Genomic DNA, 20,588 nt, shown 5'->3' on the forward strand with positions numbered 1-20,588 from the left:
GGCCGTGTCATGTTGTGCGCCCAGTACGGAATTCGATTTTTTTTGTTGTTGACCTAGCCGTGGATATGATCACATCCAACTTCAAATGCAGCTCATGCAAATTAACAAAACACATAATCAGACGGTTATATCTACAACATCACAGATGTCATCAGACGATTGGTTAACTAGGAAGCTAGCAAAGCCAGCGAGGCAAGGTAAAATATCTGAAATAGAGCTTTGTAAAGCCAGGAGAATAATATACTTATAGAACATAGTTATAGCCGTCAGCCTGCTATGTTTTCATGGTCATCACTCACTGTTAAGTTTGTCCTGGTCCCTACATCAGCCTTAACTGTCTGCTACAGAGCTTTTTGATGTCGAGACGTTCCAGTAACATCAGCGTTAACTGTCTGCTACAGAGCTTTTTGATGTCGAGACGTTGCAGTAACATCAGCGGTAACTGTCTGCTACAGAGCTTTTTGATGTCGAGATGTCGAGACGTTCCAGTAACATCAGCGTTAACTGTCTGCTACAGAGCTTTTTGATGTCGAAGATGTCGAGACGTTCCAGTAACATCAGCGTTAACTGTCTGCTACAGAGCTTTTTGATGTCGAGACGTTGCAGTAACATCAGCGGTAACTGTCTGCTACAGAGCTTTTTGATGTCGAGATGTCGAGACGTTCCAGTAACATCAGCGTTAACTGTCTGCTACAGAGCTTTTTGATGTCGAAGATGTCGAGACGTTCCAGTAATGCACGCGCATTACCGGAACGTGACGTTTGATGGTTAACAGAGAAGGAGCACGTGACCCTCTGATCTAGAGACTTACGGCTGGGTCCGTGGATCTTGACCGGCGCGTTGCTGACCAGCGAATGGGAGCACTGCTGACAGACACACTTCTTCCCACAGAAGGTCACCCTGTCTCCGATAGGGAAAGGCTTTCTGAAAAACAAGACAAGTCAAACGAAGACATCAGACATGTATTCTGCTCAACCCGAAGCCTCACAGTAGACACATTAATACTGTATGTATACCGTGTGTAATGGTAGCTAACGTTATTTTACACAACTGCACATTTTGTGTTTTGTAATTTTGCATGAAGTATAAACGTGGTAAAATTCCCCAAATTAATTCCTCCGGAAATCCTCCAGTAGGTTTATAAAATGTACATGTGGCGCCATATTTAAACATGTCACAAAGTCAATCAGTGACAGTGGAATCTAACTATGGAGTCAGAGAAGAGAGAACTACAGCAGTACTGTTCTATACAGCCATTCTGGAAACGTTCTCTAACGTATCGCTAGCTAACTACCCCAGTCTGAGACTAAAGATGATTTGTTGTGATTGACATGGTTATTTATACAAGCAATGGGATTCTATTATGTTTAGACAACGTTTCTGAAAAACCTTTTGAGCCGGGGGCACTTCGTTTGGTCAAGGAGGGCAATGTGAGTCTCCTTAGTAGCACATGAGAGAGTGAAATGACATCAGAGGCCTGGCCTCTATTCTACTCACATTAATACCGATTAGAGTGCAACTCTCCATGCAGACACACACACACACACACACACACACACACACACACACACACACACACACACACACACACACACACACACACACACACACACACACACACACACACACACACACACACACACACACACAGCCTTCGGAAAGTATTCAGACCCCTTAACTTTCACCACATTATCAAATCGTATTTGTCACATGCGCCGAATACAACAGGTGTGAAATGTTTACTTACAAACCCTTAACCAACAATGCAGTTTTAAGAAAATACCCCCCCAAAACGTAAGAAATAAGAATAACAAATAATTAAAGAGCAGCAGTAAATAACAATAGCGGGGCTATATACAGGGGGTACCGGTACAGAGTTAATGTGCGGGGGCACCGGTGTCGAGGTAATTGTGTTAATATGTACATGTAGGTAGAGTGACTATGCATTGATAATAACAGAGAGTAGCAGCAGCGTTCCAGAGGGGCGGGGGGGGAGCAATGCAAATAGTCTGGGATGTCATTTGATTAGGTGTTCAGTCTTATGGCTTGGGGGTAGAAGCAGTATAGAAGCCTCTTGGACCTAGACAAGTCGCTCCAGTACCGCTTGCCATGCGGTAGTAGAGAGAACAGTCTATGACTAGGGTGGCTGGAGTCTTTGGCAATTTTTTGGGCCTTCCTCTGACACCGCCTGGTATAGAGGTCCTGGATGGCAGGAAGCTTGGCCCCAGTGATGTACTGGGCCGTTCGCACTACCCTCTGTAATGCCTGCGGTCGGAGGCCGAGCAGTTGCCATACCAGTCAGTGATGCAACCAGTCAGGATGCTCTTGATGGTGCAGCTGTAGAACCTTTTGAGAATCTGAGGACCCATGCCAAATTTTTTCAGTCTCCTGAAGGGGAATAGGTTTTGTTGTGCCCTCTTTGCGACTGCCTTGGTGTGCTTGGACCATGTTAGTTCGTTTGTGATGTGGACACCAAGGAACTTGAGGCTCTCAACCTGCTCCACTGCAGCCCCGTCGCTGAGAATGGGGGCGTGCTCGGTCCTCTTTTTCCTGTAGTCCACAATCATCTCCTTTGTCTTGATCCCATTGAGGGAAAGGTTGTTGTCCTGGCACCACACGGCCAGGTCTCTGACCTCCTCCCTATAGGATGTCTCGTTGTTGTCGGTGATCAGGCCTACCACTGTTGTGTCATCGTCAAATTTAATGATGGTGTTGGAGTCGTGCCTGGCCGTGCAGTCGTGAGTGAACAGGGAGTACAGGAGGGGGCTGAGCACGCACCCCTGAGGGGCCCCTGTGTTGAGGATTAGCGTGGCGGATGTGTTGTTACCTACCCTTAACACCTGGGGGCGGCCCTCAGGAAGTCCAGGATCCAGTTGCAGAGGGAGGTGTTTAGTCCCAGGATCCTTAGCTTATTGATAAGCTTTGAGGGCACTAAGGTTGTTGAACGCTGAGCTGTAGTCAATGAATAGCATTTTCACATAGGTATTCCTTTTGTCCCGGTCGGAAAGGGCAGTGTGTAGTGCAATAGAGATTGCATCATCTATGGATCTGTTGGGGCAGTATGCAAATTGGAGTGGGTCTAGAGTTTCTGGGATGATGGCGTTGATGTGAGCCATGACCAGCCTTTCAAAGCACTTCATGGCTACCGACGTGAGTGCCACAGGTCGGTATTCATTTAGGCAGGTTACCTTAGTGTTCTTGTGCACAAGCACTATGGTGGTCTGCTTAAAACATGTTGGTATTACAGACTTGGACAGGGAGAGGTTGAAAATGTCAGTGAAGACACTTGCTAGTTGGTCTGTGCATGCTCGCAGTACATGTCCTGGTAATCTGTCTGGCCCTGCGGCCTTGTGAATGTTGACTGTTTTGCCTGCGGCTATGGAACCCTGACCTGTTCACCGGATGTGCTACCTGTCCTAGACCTGCTGTTTTCAACTCTCTAGAGACAGCAGAAGTGGTAGAGATACTCTGAATGATCGGCTATGAAAAGCCAACTGACATTTACTCCTGAGGTGCTGACCTGTTGCACCCTCGACAACCACCGTGATTATTATTATTTGACCCTGCTGGTCATCTATGAACATTTGAACATCTTGGCCATGTTCTGTTATAATCTCCACCCGGCACAGCCAGAAGAGGACTGTCCACCCTTCATAGCCTGGTTCCTCTCTAGGTTTCTTCCTAGGTCCTGGCATTTCTAGGGAGTTTTTCCTAGCCACTGTGCTTCTACACTGTCACGATCGTGTTGACGTGAAAGAGAGGACCAAGGCGCAACATGATATGAATACATCTTCTTTATTTACAACGACGAAGATGATCACGAAACACTTAAACAAAACTAACAAAAACAACAAACGATCGTGAAACTTCAAACGCAAGTGAACACACAAACTACTTACGTCGACATATACATATACAATGACCCACAAACAGCTAAAGCCTATGGCAGCCTTAAATATGGTTCCCAATTAGAGACAACCGAAACCAGCTGTCTCTAATTGAGAACCCATTCAGGCAACCATAGACTTTCCTAGAAAACTACACACCCATAGACACAGCTAGATACATACACTCAACACAAACCCATACACTACCACCAACACCACCTCTACCATATAAATACCCCCAAACACACACATACCCCATGTCACACCCTGACCTAACTAAAATAATAAAGAAAACAAATAATACTAAGGCCAGGGCGTGACATAACCCCCCCTTTAAGGTGCGAACTCCGGGCGCACCAGCACATAGTCTAGGGGAGGGTCTGGGTGGGCGTCCTTCCACGGCGGCGGCTCCGGCACTGGTCGTGGTCCCCACCCCACCTTAGTCACTACCCGCTTACGTAGCCTCCCCCAAATGACCACCCTCCACATTAACCCCACTGGATTAAGGGGCAGCACCGGACCAAGGGGAAGCACCGGACTAAGGGGCAGCACCGGACTAAGGGGCAGCACCAAGATAAGGGGCAGCACCAGGATAAGGGGCAGCACCAGGATAAGGGGCAGATCCTGGCTGGATGACGGCTCATGGCTGGCTGACGGATCTGGCTGCTCATGGCTAGCTGACGGATCCGGCTTCTCATGGCTGGCTGACGGATCTGGACGCTCATGGCTGGCTGACGGATCTGGACGCTCATGTCTGGCTGACGGATCTGGACGCTCATGTCTGGCTGACAGATCTGGACGCTCATGGCTGGCTGACGGCTCTGGCAGATCCTGTCTGGTTGGCGGCTCTGGCAGATCCTGTCTGGTTGGCGGCTCTGGCAGATCCTGTCTGGTTGGCGGCTCTGGCAGATCCTGTCTGGTTGGCGTCTCTGGCAGATCCTGTCTGGTTGGCGGCTCTGGCAGATCCTGTCTGGTTGGCGGCTCTGGCAGATCCTGTCTGGTTGGCGGCTCTGGCAGATCCTGACTGATGAATGGCTCTAGCGGCTCCTGACTGACTATCGGCTCTGACGGCTCGGGACAGACGGGCGGCTCTAATGGCTCTGGACAGACGGATGGCTCAGATGACGCTGGGGAGACGGATGGCTCAGACGGCGCTGGGGAGACGGATGGCTCAGACGGCGCTGGGGAGACGGATGGCTCAGACGGCGCTGGGGAGACGGATGGCTCAGACGGCGCTGGGGAGACGGATGGCTCAGACGGCGCTGGGGAGACGGATGGCTCAGATGGCGCTGGGGAGACGGATGGCTCAGATGGCGCTGCGGAGACGGATGGCTCAGACTGCTCCTGTCTGGCGGAAGGCTCTGGCTGCTCCTGTCTGGCGGAAGGCTCTGTAGGCTCATGGCAGACGGGCAGCTTTGCAGGCTCATGGCAGACAGGCAGTTCATGCACCGTTGGGCAGACGGCAGACTCTGGCCGGCTGAGACGCACTGTAGGCTTGGTGCGTGGTGCCGGAACTGGAGGCACCTGACTGGGGACACGCACTTCAAGCCTAGTGCGGGGAGCAGGAACAGGGCATACTGGACCCTGGGGACGCACATTAGGCCTAGTGCGTGGGGCCGGAACTGGTGGTACCGGACTGGGGACACGCATCTCAGGGCTAGTGCGGGGAGCAGCAACAGGATGCACAGGACTCTGGAGACGCACAGGAGGCTTAGTGCGTGGTGCCGGAATTGGTGGTACCGGGCTGGAGACACGCACCATAGGACGAGTGCGTGGAGGAGGAACAGGGCTCTGGAGACACACTGGAAGCCTGTTACGTGGTGTAGGCACTGGTGGAACTGAACTGGGGCGGGGAGGTGGCGCCGGAAATACCGGACCGTGCAGGCGTATTGGCTCCCTTGAGCACTGAGCCTGACCAACCTTACCTGGTTGAATGCTCCCCGTTGCCCGACCAGTGGGGGGAGGTGGAATAACCCGCACCGGGCTATGTAGGCGAACCGGGGACACCATGCGTAAGGCTGGTGCCATGTAAACCGGCCCGAGGAGACGCACTGGTGGCCAGATATGTAGGGCCGGCTTCATGACATCCGGCTCAATACTCAATCTAGCCCTGCCAGTGCGGGGAGGTGGAATAACCCGCACCGGGCTATGCACACGTACAGGAGACACCGTGCGCTCTACTGCGTAACACGGTGTCTGCCCGTACTCTCGCTCTCCACGGTAATTACAGGGAGTAGGCGCAGGTTTCCTACCTGACTTAGCCACTCTCCCTTTAAGCCCCCCCCCCAAGAAATTTTTGGGGTTTTCCCACAGGCTTCCTACCGCTTCGTCGTGCTGCCTCCATTCGCCGGTATCCCTCCTCGCACTGCGCCAGAGAATCCCAGGCGGGCTCCGGCACTCTCCCTGGGTTGATCGCCCACCTGTCGATCTCCTCCCACGTAGTGTAGCCCAGATCCTTTGTAGGTTCCTTTTCCTGCCTCCGAGCTAGCTCCTCATATCGCCGCCTCTCTGCTTTCGCTGCCTCCAGCTCAGCTTTGGGGCGGTTATATTATCCTGGTGCTGCCCCTTAGTCCGGTGCTGCCCCTTAATCCAGTGGGGTTAATGTGGAGGGTGGTCATTTGGGGGAGGCTAAGTAAGCGGGTAGTGACTAAGGTGGGGTGGAGACCACGACCAGTGCCGGAGCCGCCGCCGTGGAAGGACGCCCACCCAGACCCTCCCCTAGACTATGTGCTGGTGCGCCCGGAGTTCGCACCTTAAGGGGGGGGGGGTTATGTCACGCCCTGGCCTTAGTATTATTTGTTTTCTTTATTATTTTAGTTAGGTCAGGGTGTGACATGGGGTATGTGTGTGTTTGGGGGTATTTATATGGTAGAGGTGGTGTTGGTGGTAGTGTATGGGTTTGTGTTGAGTGTATGTATCTAGCTGTGTCTATGGGTGTGTAGTTTTCTAGGAAAGTCTATGGTTGCCTGAATGGGTTCTCAATTAGAGACAGCTGGTTTCGGTTGTCTCTAATTGGGAACCATATTTAAGGCTGCCATAGGCTTTAGCTGTTTGTGGGTCATTGTATATGTATATGTCTATGTCGACATAAGTAGTTTGTGTGTGCACTTACGTTTGAAGTTTCACGATCGTTTGTTGTTTTTGTTAGTGTTGTTTAAGTGTTTCGTGTTCATCTTCGTCGTTGTAAATAAAGAAGATGTATTCATATCATGTTGCGCCTTGGTCCTCTCATTCATGTCAACACGATCGTGACATACACCTTCATTGCTTGCTGTTTGGGGTTTTAGGCTAGGTTTCTCTACAGCACTTTGTGACATCAGTTGATGTAAGAAGGGCTTTATAAATAAAACAAATGCATTGATCTAGTCACTGCTGCTTCCTGCTTTAATTTTAGCTTGTAAGCAGGAATCAAGAGGATGGAATTATGGTCAGATTTGCCAAATGGAGGGCGAGGGAGAGCTTTGTATGCATCTCTGTGTGTGAAGTATAGGTGGTCCAGAGTTCTTTTCTCTCTGGTTGCACATTTAACATGCTGATAGAAATATGGTAAAACTGATTTAAGTTACCCTGCATTAAAGTCCCCGGCTACTAGGAGCGCTGCATCTGGGTGAGCGTTTTCTTGTTCGCTTATGAAGGAATACAGCTCATTCAATGCTGTCTTAGTGCCAGCCTCTGACTGTGGTGGTATGTAAACAGCTACAAATAATACAGATGAAAACTCTCTCGGTAGGTAGTGTGGTCTACAGCTTATCATGAGAAACTCTACCTCAGGCGAGCAATAGCTCGAGACTTCCTTAGATATCTTGCACCAGCTGTTATTTACAAAAATACATAGACCACTGCCCCTTGTCTTTCCAGACACCGCTGTTCTATCCTGCCGGTCCATCGTATAACCAGCCAGCTGTACGTTGATATTGTCGCCATGACTCCGTGAAGCATAAGACGTTACAGTTTTTAATATCCCGTTGGTAGTTTAATCTTCCCAGTAACTCGTCCATTTTATTGTCCAAAGATTGCATGTTTGCTAGCAGAATTTAGGAAAGTTGGGGTTTATTCGATTGCCTCCAACTTCTCAGAAGGCAGCCCGCTCTCCGGCCTCTCTTTCTACGCCTCTTCTTCACGCAGATCACTGGGGTCGGGGCCTGTTCCCGAGGGTGCCGTATATCCTCCGCATCGGGCTCGTCAGAGTCATGAAAGAAGAAAAAGGATTCTGCTAGTCCGTAGTGAGTAATCACAGTCCTGATGTCTAGAAGTGCTTTTTGGTCATAAGAGACGGTAGCGGCAACATTATGTACAAAAATAGTAAAAAAATAAGTTACAAACAACGCAGATAAACAAACCAAAAAATAACAACAGTTCACAACCTCTGCTCTGCATTATACACACACACACACACACACACACACACACACACACACACACACACACACACACACACACACACACACACACACACACACACACACACACACACACACACACACACACACTGGTGGCACTGTGGGTTTCAGTGGTAATATCCAGTGACAGGAAGGGAGGCTCACAGACATGATGGGCCTGTGGACAGATACTGTATCCAGCTACATAGCAAGCAGGCAGACAGGCAGGCAGGGGGATATCTGCTTGGCCACAGCAGCTTAACTGGGCCAGCAGGGGTGATCTTCATGCTGAATATTGAAACCAACATATCGGCTGTGTCCCAAATGGCAACCTATTCCCTACATAGTGCACTACTTGTGACCAGGACCCTTAGGCCCATTTGGGATATGGACACAGATGCTGTTTAAAAAAAAATATATATATATATTTAACCTTTATTTAACTAGGCATGTCAGTTAAGAACAAATTCTTATTTACAATGACGGCCTAACGGCGCTGGCCCAATTGCGTGCCGACCCTATAGGACTCCCAATCACGGCCGGTTGTGATACAGCTGGGAATCAAACCAGGGTCTGTAGTGACGCCTCTAGCACTTAGGTGCAGTTCCTTAGACCGCTGTGCCACTCGGGAGCCTGTGCTAAAGAGGAGGCAGTGTGTTATGAACAATAGATAGTAGTGTTAAACATTCTTCTGTCAGCAACACAGCATAGCCCTGCATATTGAGGTTTGGGAGAAGTCGGGATGATCTGTGGTGGATGAGGAGTGTTTTAAGTGTGCTGACTAGTGACTGCCGGAACAGAATGTCTGCTCCTCTCCCACCATCAGAAGCTCTGAGTCAGCATCTCTAGCAGGACAGGCAGCGATGGCAGGACCATCTGCGGTAAAGATTTATGGCCCTTTAACCTGGACGACTCAGTACCAGCAGTCAATATAATATATTGCTTCCCCAGATAACTGATTGGGGTAGATTCTCTATCACTTTGCAGATCACTGTCAAGCATCTTCCCAAATTACATCTCATAAGAGACATAACTCCATACTCCGTCAGGTCAGCATATTATTATGTATTAGAATAGAGTGAACTAGCCTCCCGGGTGGCGCAGTGGTCTAGGGCACTGCATCGCAGTGCTAACTGCGCCACCAGAGTCTCTGAGTTCGCGCCCAGGCTCTGTCGCAGCCGGCCGCGACCGGGAGGTCCGTGGGGCGACGCACAATTGGGCTAGCGTCGTCCGGGTTAGGGTGGGTTTGGCCGGTAGGGATATCCTTGTCTCATCGCGCTCCAGCGACTCCTGTGGCGGGCCGGGCGCAGTGCGCGCTAACCAAGGGGGACAGGTACACGGTGTTTCCTCCGACACATTGGTGCGGCTGGCTTCCGGGTTGGAGGCGCGCTGTGTTAAAGAAGCAGTGCGGCTAGGTTGGGTTGTGCTTCGGAGGACGCATGGCTTTCGACCTTCGTCTCTCCCGAGCCCGTACGGGAGTTGTAGCGATGAGACAAGATAGTAATTACTAGCGATTGGATACCACGAAAATTGGGGAGAAAAGGAGATAAAAAAAAAAAAAAGAATAGAGTGAACTATAAATTGCAAACAGTGGAAAATACATGAATTAACATACACATCTGTGCATAATGGGATATAAGCACGGCCATGTAAGCAGTAGCGCTATCAGCCTATCAATGCCCTCGGTGGAGAGGCTACTGTGGGTCAGACTCTAAACCCAGTCCAGCCCTGGTGCCACCTGCTAGAAGGAATAGAAGGAACTGTTCTCATGGTGTTCTCAAGAAACAGACCAGTATAGAAGGAACTGTTCTCATGGTGTTCTCAAGAAACAGACCAGTATAGAAGGAACTGTTCTCATGATGTTCTCAAGAAACAGACCAGTATTGAAGGAACTGTTCTCATGATGTTCTCAAGAAACAGACCAGTATAGAAAGAACTGTTCTCATGATGTTCTCAAGAAACAGACCAGTATAGAAGGAACTGTTCTCATGATGTTCTCAAGAAACAGACCAGTATTGAAGGAACTGTTCTCATGATGTTCTCAAGAAACAGACCAGTATAGAAAGAACTGTTCTCATGGTGTTCTCAAGAAACAGATCAGTATAGAAGGAACTGTTCTCAGGATGTTATCAAGCAGCAGACCAGTATAGAAGGAACTGTTCTCATGGTGTTCTCAAGAAACAGACCAGTATAGAAGGAACTGTTCTCATGATGTTCTCAAGAAACAGACCAGTATAGAAGGAACTGTTCTCATGGTGTTCTCAAGAAACAGACCAGTATAGAAGGAACTGCTCTCATGGCACCCTTAAAATAGCCCCACCTCTACTGCACCACCACACTGACAAACTGAAACTCTTCAATCACTCTCTAAAGACTCTTAAACAGTGACAGTAAACCACCCAATCAGACGGAGGGCTTTCGACATTGTAATTCCTCAGAGCGCCTACTGGTAACTGCCAAAATAAAGGAAACATCAACATAAAGAGTCTTAATAGGGCATTGTGCCACCACCAACCAGAACAGCTTCAGTGCACTTTAGATTCAAGTGTCTGGAACTCTATTGGAGGGCTGCGACACCATTCTTCCACGAGAAATTCCATCATTTGGTGTTTTGTCGATGGTGGTGAAAAAACGCTGTCTCAGGCGCCGCTCCTGAATCTCCCTGTAAGTGTTCAATTGGTTTGAGATCTGGTGACTGAGACGGCCATGGCATATGGTTTACATCGTTATCTTGCTCATTAATTCATTCAGTGACCACTCATGCCCTGTGGATGGGGGCATAGCCATCCTATGGGGGAATAGCCATGGTAGCCAAAATAATGGCCTGCGCAACATTTTTATACATGACCCTAAGCATGATGGGAGGATAATTGCTTAATTACCTCAGGAACCACACCTGTGTGGAAGCACCTGCTTTCAATGTACTTTGTATCCCTCCTTTACTCAAGTGTTTCCATTGTTTTGGCAGTTACCTGTAGATTCCCAACATGACCAGTAGAAACAGGAAGCTGCATGTCCTTTTCCCTTCTCTCAAGACAACTTCCCTCCTCACTGAACTGTTCCTTCTCTTGGAAGATATGATGAAACATCTGATCATTTGATCATTTCTTTGTTCTCTGAATATACCTGCATTCTCGTCTTGATCAATTTAATTCAACACTGATTAAATACCTGCCTGCCTCCCAATAAAACAAATCATTCACTATTTTTTGCCTTCATGGCCAAGTCAATAATTCAATCGAACATATATATACATCCCAACATTGTCCTCTCAGTCGTGTGCTTTTATCATGGCGCTGAGCGATGTGCATTAACTGGCCAGTGATGATCAATGTAGTGGATATGTGTGTGTGTGCGTGGATGATCAATGTAGTGGATATGTGTGTGTGTGCGTGTGTAGTGTGTGTGTGTGTGTGTGGCCCCGCAGAACCTACCTGCACATGCTGCAGACGAAACACTTGGGGTGGTAGGTACGCCCCAGCGCAGAGACCACCTCCCCTGTGATGAAGTCTTCACAGCTGTCACACTTGGTGCCATAGAGGCGCTGGTAGTCCTCTGTACAGATGTACTCTCCTCCCTTCTGGAAGAAGCCTGAACGGGCCAGGTCACAGCCACACACTGGAGACACACAGAGACACACAGGTGAGATATTAGCATCGCTGGTCTAGAGTTAGTGAAGAAAAGAGTAGAACAGACGTGAGATATTAACATCGCTGGTCTAGAGTTAGTGAAGAAAAGAGTAGAACAGACGTGAGATATGAACATCGCTGGTCTAGAGTTAGTGAAGAAAAGAGTAGAACAGACGTGAGATATTAACATCGCTGGTCTAGAGTTAGTGAAGAAAAGAGTAGAACAGACGTGAGATATGAACATCGCTGGTCTAGAGTTAGTGAAGAAAAGAGTAGAACAGACGTGAGATATTAACGTCGCTGGTCTAGAGTTAGTGAAGAAAAGAGTAGAACAGACGTGAGATATTAACGTCGCTGGTCTAGAGTTAGTGAAGAAAAGAGTAGAACAGACGTGAGATATTAACGTCGCTGGTCTAGAGTTAGTGAAGAAAAGAGTAGAACAGACGTGAGATATTAACGTCGCTGGTCTAGAGTTAGTGAGGAAAAGAGTAGAACAGACGTGAGATATTAACGTCGCTGGTCTAGAGTTAGTGAAGAAAAGAGTAGAACAGACGTGAGATATTAGCGTCGCTGGTCTAGAGTTATTGAAGAAAAGAGTAGAACAGACGTGAGATATTAACGTCACTGGTCTAGAGTTAGTGAAGAAAAGAGTAGAACAGACGTGAGATATTAACGTCGCTGGTCTAGAGTTAGTGAAGAAAAGAGTAGAACAGACGTGAGATATTAACATCGCTGGTCTAGAGTTAGTGAAGAAAAGAGTAGAACAGACGTGAGATATTAACATCGCTGGTCTAGAGTTAGTGAAGAAAAGAGTAGAACAGACGTGAGATATTAACATCGCTGGTCTAGAGTTAGTGAAGAAAAGAGTAGAACAGACGTGAGATATTAACGTCGCTGGTCTAGAGTTAGTGAAGAAAAGAGTAGAACAGACGTGAGATATTAACGTCGCTGGTCTAGAGTTAGTGAAGAAAAGAGTAGAACAGACGTGAGATATTAACGTCGCTGGTCTAGAGTTAGTGAAGAAAAGAGTAGAACAGACGTGAGATATTAACGTCGCTGGTCTAGAGTTAGTGAAGAAAAGAGTAGAACAGACGTGAGATATTAACGTCGCTGGTCTAGAGTTAGTGAAGAAAAGAGTAGAACAGACGTGAGATATTAACGTCGCTGGTCTAGAGTTAGTGAAGAAAAGAGTAGAACAGACGTGAGATATTAACTTCGCTGGTCTAGAGTTAGTGAAGAAAAGAGTAGAAGAGGTGCTTAATCAGGCTCTGTATATATATTTATATACGGTATATACACACAATAGAGGAAAAGGGAACAACAACAATGTAATGTAACCGGTAGTCAAAAGCATGGTCTCAACAGTACAGAGCAATATGGGCTAATAGCCTCCGTTGGAAATAGCATGAACACACAACATGCTTGAACAAGCAGTGTTCCTCAGGCAGGGGTTTTATGGGTCAGACAGTGTCATGAAGTGTTTGATTAGGGCTTGAGTGAACTGTGAGGGGCCCTGTCACATTTCAACCATGACATGTCATCTCTTTGGTAAACATGGGCAGTGTGTGTGTGTGTGTGTCACTACGGTACATTATATAAGCCCGGCCTGTATGACCCATGACCCCTATAAAGTCAAAGGTTAAATACTATAACCCATACATGAGGATTTTGAAAAGTGGATATATATCATGTGTGCTCCCGCTCCTGATCCCCGGGATCGTCCTTAGGTCGGCGTCCTGCGGCTGGAGCCGAACCCGCTGGGGAGGGGGTACCGTCACGTATGCTCTCTCCAAAGCGCTCTAGGTCACCAGGCTGCTCGTTATGCCGCACACCTGTCACCATTGTTGGCATTATATATATATATATATATATATATATATATATATATATATATATATATATATATATATATATATATATATATATATATATATATACTGTATATATGTCACTCCCTTTGGTTCCTTCTCCAGGCGTTATTGTTTCTGTTTCAGTTTCATGTCTGTGTGCTGTTTAGTGTTTCTTGCTTTGGATTATGTTCATTTTATTAAAACTCTCCCTCCATGAACTCTCAGCACACATCGTTACAATATAATGATCACAGCCACACTGTATAATCACATTAACCCAACTGTGGACATGTAGATGCCCATTAACAGTGCTATTGCTGTAACTCAAACCACAGTGTGCATGTAAAAAAGAAGAAGACGCTAACTGGCTTTAGATCCAGCTGAGTGTGACAGTACCTGAGGCAAAGTGTTTAGTAGCCTAGAAAGCACCTCACTGCCGCTGATAGAGAATTACCATTATGAGACATGGACAGAGATACATACATGCTATCTCTCCAAATGGCTAACAGCCTTACAAACCTATTGCTGAATGAACGGCACGATCATTTTGAATAAAGCAATCAAAGGAGACAGATATTCTATTCTAGCAGGTTTTGATCATTCCCTTCATAGTCCACAAGTGACGTAGAGAGAGTCAGAGTATGAGTAGAGTCAGCGTATGAGTAGAGTCAGAGTATGAGTAGAGTCAGCGTATGAGTAGAGTCAGCGTATGAGTAGAGTCAGCGTATGAGTAGAGTCAGCGTATGAGTAGAGTCAGCGTATGAGTAGAGTCAGCGTATGAGTAGAGTCAGAGTATGAGTATGAGTAGAGTCAGAGTATGAGTAGAGTATGAGTAGAGTCCGAGTATGAGTAGAGTCAGAGTATGAGTAGAGTATGAGTAGAGTCCGAGTATGAATAGAGTCAGAGTATGAGTAGAGTCAGAGTATGAGTAGAGTCAGAGTATGAGTAGAGTATGAGTAGAGTCCGAGTATGAATAGAGTCAGAGTATGAGTAGAGTCAGAGTATGAGTAGAGTCAGAGTATGAGTAGAGTATGAGTAGAGTCAGAGTATGAATAGAGTATGAGTAGAGTCCGAGTATGAATAGATTTAGAGTATGAGTAGAGTCAGAGTATGAGTAGAGTCAGAGTATGAGTAGAGTATGAGTAGAGTCCGAGTATGAGTAGAGTCAGCGTATGAGTAGAGTCAGCGTATGAGTAGAGTCAGAGTATGAGTAGAGTCAGAGTATGAGTAGAGTCAGCGTATAAGTAGAGTCAGAGTATAAGTAGAGTCAGCGTATGAGTTGAGTCAGCGTATGAGTAGAGTCAGAGTATGAGTAGAGTCAGAGTATGAGTAGAGTCAGAGTATGAGTAGAGTCATAGTATGAGTAGAGTCAGCGTATGAGTAGAGTCAGCGTATGAGTAGAGTCAGCGTATAAGTAGAGTCAGAGTATAAGTAGAGTCAGCGTATGAGTTGAGTCAGCGTATGAGTAGAGTCAGAATATGAGTAGAGTCAGCGTATGAGTAGAGTCAGAGTATGAATAGTCAGACTGGTAGTGTCGTCAGACACCATAATGAGTGCTGCTCAGTGTTGCTTCAGTGTCTGTAGGTAGTGGTCGTGCAGAGGGCTTGACTGAGACTGAGGAGGAACAGGAACAATCGCAGGTACAGCACCCCCAACCCCAACCCCCACCCAACCCCCACCAACAACCCAACCCCCATCAACAACCCAACCCCCACCAACCCCCACCAACAACCCAACCCCCACCAACCCCCACCAACAACCCAACCCCCCCCAACCCCCACCAACCCCAACCCCCCCAACCCCCACCCCCCCACCAACAACCCAACCCCGCCCAACCCCCACCCAACCCCCACCAACCCCCAACCCCCCCCAACCCCCACCAACAACCCAACCCCCACCAACAACCCAACCCCCCCAACCCCCACCCAGCCCCCACCCAACCCCCACCAACCCCCACCAACCCCCACCAACCCCAACCCTCCCCCAACCCCCACCCCCCACCAACAACCCAACCCCGCCCAACCCCCACCCAACCCCCACCAACCCCCACCAACAACCCAACCCCCACCAACCCCCACCAACAACCCAACCCCCCCCAACCCCCACCCCCCACCAACAACCCAACCCCGCCCAACCCCCACCCAACCCCCACCAACCCCCAACCCCCCCCCAACCCCCCCCAACCCCCACCAACCCCCACCAACAACCCAACCCCCACCAACAACCCAACCCCCCCAACCCCCACCCAACCCCCACCCAACCCCCACCCAGCCCCCACCCAGCCCCCACCCAACCCCCACCAACCCCCACCAACCCCAACCCCCCCCAACCCCCACCCCCCACCAACAACCCAACCCCGCCCAACCCCCACCAACCCCCAACCCCCCCAAACCCCCACCCCCCCCCACCAACAACCCAACCCAACCCCCACCAACAACCCAACCCCCACCGGCCCTCAGGAGGAGTGAAACATGATTCTGTTCGCTGCTCGCTCCAATAACACCGGCTGGCAACAACACTCTGCAGCATGGACAAGACACACACATCCACCTGGGGCGCCTCGCTACACATGCTGCCAGTCAGGGAGACACCGTGTGTGTGGGTGAGATCAGGGAAGAGCAATTTAACCACACTTGCCCTGGCCTCATTTTAACTTCAACACATTATTTGTATGATTCATGGGTACCACTTCTCCCACCCACATTGGTGACATTTGAATGAAGCAATAAAGCACTAAATAGCACAGGTGGTGTTATTTCTACCAACCATGAAAACAAAGGAATCAATTAAATGACAATGAATCAAATACATGAAAATGAATCAAATGAAAATGAATAGAGGGCGCTATTTACACTTTGGGGGAAAATCGTGCCCAATTTAAACGGCCTCGTACTCTATTCTTGCTCGTACAATATGCATATTATTATTACTATTGGATAGAAAACACTCTCAAGTTTCTAAAACCATTTGAATTATATCTGTGAGTAAAACAGAACTCATTTTGCAGCAAACTTCCTGTCAGAAAGTGAAAAATCTCAAATCGAGGCTCTGTTCCAGGCCCTCCCTATCATTTTGCTTGAGATTTATGACTATACATGCACTTCATACGCCTTCCACTAGATGTCAATAGGCTGTGAGAGGTGAAATGGGGTCTCAATCCCTTTCTATGGGCAAAAGAGACAGCTTGGAATGACATGACCCCAGAATTCGTTTGTTCAGGAAGCGCATAAAGTTCACCAGTATTGGCTTCTGAAAAACAATCGTTATAGACGTCTTATATCTCCGGCTTTGATTTTATTTGATAAATGTGAAAATATCATCGTAAAGTATGTTTTTTCAATATAGTTTTATTAGATTATTGAATTTTTTTCGGGAGTTTAGACGTGTTGCGTTCTTTGCGTTTGGTGACGAAGGACAGCTTAGCGCCACTTGGCTATTTTTGCTTGCTCATTCGAGAGGGAAAAATGCCATTCTAAAACCAAACACCGATTGTTCCCGACAAAGGACCCCTTGTACAACATTCTGATGGAAGCTCAACAAAAGTAGGACCCATTTATGATGCTATTTCATATATCTGTCGGAACATGTTTACTAATAGTTTGCGCCCAGATTTTGGGCACTCTCTCGCCATAACGTAAGCTGCATGTCGTAATGAAGTTATTTTTAGAATTCTAACACGGCGATGGCATTAAGAACTAGTGTATCTATCATTTCCTATACAACATCTATTTTTTAGTAATGGTTATGAATAGTTATTTGGTCAGAATAGGTGAGTGTCAGAAAAATATCCGGACGTTCTGGGAAAAAGATGCTACGTTAGCACAATGTATAACCACTGATTTCAGCTCTAAATATGCACATTTTCGAACAAAACATAAGTGTATGTATAACCTGATGTTATAGGACTGTCATCTGATGAAGCTTATCAAGGTTAGTCAAAAATTATATATCTTTTGCTGGTTTGTTACGATCGCTAACTTTTGCTGCTGGTAAATGGCTTGTGTTTCTGGCTATTGTGGTAAGCTAATATAATGCTATATTGTGTTTTCGCTGTAAAACACTTAAGAAATCGGAAATACTGGCTGGATTCACAAGATGCTTGTCTTTCATTTGCTGTACACCATGTATTTTTCTGAAATGTTTTCTGATGATTATTTAGGTATTTCACGTTGGTGTCTGTAATTACTCTGGCTGCTTCGGTGCTATTTGTGACGGTAGACAAAACATAGATTTATTGTGTAACATGTTATAAGACTGTCATCTGATGAAGTTGTTTCTTGTTTAGTTTGGTTGGTTCTTGGTTAGTTTGGTTGGTTTTGTGCAAGCTACCTGTGCTGTGAAAGAAATGTCTGTGCTTTTTTGGATTTGGTGGTGAGTTAACATAAATATACGTGGTGTTTTCGCTGTAAAACATTTTAAAAATCAGACATGTTGACTGGATTCACAAGATGTTTATCTTTCATTTGCTGTATTGGACTTGTTAATGTGTGAAAGTTAAATATTTCTCCAAAATATTTTTTGAATTTCGCGCTCTGCCTTTTCAGTGGAATGTGGGAGGAGTTCCACTAGCGGAACCCCGGGGCTAGACAGGTTAAGAAAGGGATATGTGAGCGAAAACAATAGATGATTTTGCAGAACTGAGATTCTTTTCACCATCATCTATTCCCTTCCCCCCTCAGTGAAGACATCTAGAACAGGGTTTGTCAAACACTAGCACTACATAGCTGATTCAAATCATCAACGTTGGCTAATTGTGTAGTGCTAGAGCAAAAACCAAAATGTGCACCCAGGTGGGAGCCCCAGGACCCAGTTTGGGAAACCCTGATCTGGACCATAGAAAATACAAGTATACAGTAGCCAACATCTGGAGACTATCAACAGCACTACGGTTAGTTACACCATTCCTCTAATTCTACGAACACACTGACTCCTCTTTGTCTCACTGATCAACCTCACTGATCAAAGAGCCTGAGCCCCAGCCAGCGAAACAAATCACTGCCCATTCATGACCAGAGAAAAAGCTTTTGAAAGGCTAGCGGTGACATCTGCACACCCTACAGTTTATTCTCTCTATCTGGCCCAATGAATAATTAAGTTAGTCCATAAATAAATCAAAATAAAGACCCCACTGGCTGCTGCTACTGCTGCTAGCGTCTCCACGCCAAACTGATGCCAGGTCAGCCAGGAGAAGACCAGATGGGGTGGAGGAGGAAGATGGGAGAGAGATGGTTTTTATCAACAGCCAACAGACACAATTCAAATTTTCACACTGCAGGACAGGCCTGACAGCCCCCCTCCACTCCTCTCCTCTCCTCTACTCTCCTCCCCTCCCATCCCTTGGTAATGGTATGGCATGCAATTAGTCTTTATGGCCTTCTCAGTGGTCCCAGAGATGGGCAGTTTTCTATGTATATGAAAGTCATTGAGTCTTCCTCCTCCACCCCATCTGGTCTTCTCCTGGCTGACCTGGCATCAGTTTGGCGTGGAGACGCTAGCAGCAGTAGCAGCAGCCAGTGGGGTCTTTATTTGTGATTTGAATTAACCTGGGCTGAACTACACTCCAATGTATTTTGTATTTAAAAAAAACTGTCATTTGTATTTTCAAAATATTTGTATTTTCTTTTTTTTAAATAGCGGTTCACATTTTTGTATCAGAAGTCTGATAGCACTATGGTGTGATAAAAGTGTCTGCTAAATTAACTAAATATAAATGTATATGTAAAAATTAACAATTGCAAAGCATGCTGAGTATTATGCTAATGAGCTCCACCCTGAAGAAATGCAGAGCTATAGGCAGGCAAGCTCGCCTCACCTGGACCAGATAAGGATTGGTTGCCCCCCCCCCCCCCCCCCTGCATCCTCTGAGAGGAGAGAGAGATTTTTCTAGAAAGACATAAACCCTCCAACCCAAAAAGGCCTGTGGTGTTGATAGTATCCTCAATGTAATGATGAAATATACAGACCACAAAGAAAGAGAAAGAGAAAGAGAGAGAGAAAGAGAGACAGAGACAGAGACAGACAGAGCTGTTTAGCCTGGACTGGGACTCTAGCCCACACCTTGCCTGGCCATCCATTCCACAGCAAAGAAATGGCCTGTCAACAAAGCACTGATCACACCAGAGGAGGAAGTTAGGCAGTGAGGACGGAAACTGATTGTTTGATAGTTACCGGCAGAAACCAGAAATGATGCCATGGTAACAATATGAACTCGGAGCTAGAATGCAGATTTACATCTAAGAAGAAGATGTCATAGTTGACTTGGCCTCCCGTTACGTGGATTGGGTATCTGTATGCATGGATTGAGTATCTGTATGCATGGATTTAGTATCTGTATGCATGGATTGGGTATCTGTATGCATGGATTGAGTATCTGTATGCATGCACACAGAGTAAAGAAAATACAATCACATAAGGATTGTATTACACATTGTAGCAAACATCTGAAGAGGCTGAAATGACATTGAGTAAATCTGTGTATGTGTCTCTGATTGCGCGTGCGGATGCTAGGGATGTACGTGTTCGAGTCCATACAATTTCCCCCTCTGTTTAATGCTGCACGTGTCACGCCCTGACCTTAGTTATCTATGTTTTCTGTATTATTTTGGTCAGGTCAGGGTGTGACGAGGGTGGGTATGCTTGTTTTTGTATTGTCTAGTTTTTTTTTGTATATCTAGGGGTTTTGGTATGTCTAGGTATATGTAGGTCTATGGTGGCCTGAATTGGTTCCCAATCAGAGGCAGCTGTTTATCGTTGTCTCTGATTGGGGATCCTATTTAGGTTGCCATTTTCCCTTTTGGTTTCGTGGGTTCTTGTCTATGTGTAGTTGCCTGTCAGCACTCGTTT

The 20,588-nt window shown here is 46.9% G+C and overlaps 1 protein-coding gene across 5 annotated transcripts in view; it reads right to left on the bottom strand.

Annotated features, from left to right (window-relative positions):
* The window catches only part of LOC129867960 (actin-binding LIM protein 3-like), a 146,454-nt gene that overhangs the window by 53,409 nt on the left and 72,457 nt on the right, over positions 1–20,588 (bottom strand). For all 5 annotated transcript variants that reach the window (XM_055941477.1, XM_055941472.1, XM_055941473.1 and 2 more), the window contains exons 3-4: positions 11,701–11,884; positions 812–924 (exon numbers count right to left, since the gene is read on the bottom strand). In XM_055941477.1, coding sequence (XP_055797452.1) covers positions 812–924; positions 11,701–11,884 — 297 coding nt within the window. The remainder of the gene's footprint in view (positions 1–811; positions 925–11,700; positions 11,885–20,588) is intronic.

Source organism: Salvelinus fontinalis, chromosome 13, assembly GCF_029448725.1.
Source record: "Salvelinus fontinalis isolate EN_2023a chromosome 13, ASM2944872v1, whole genome shotgun sequence".
Lineage (NCBI taxonomy): Eukaryota > Metazoa > Chordata > Actinopteri > Salmoniformes > Salmonidae > Salvelinus > Salvelinus fontinalis.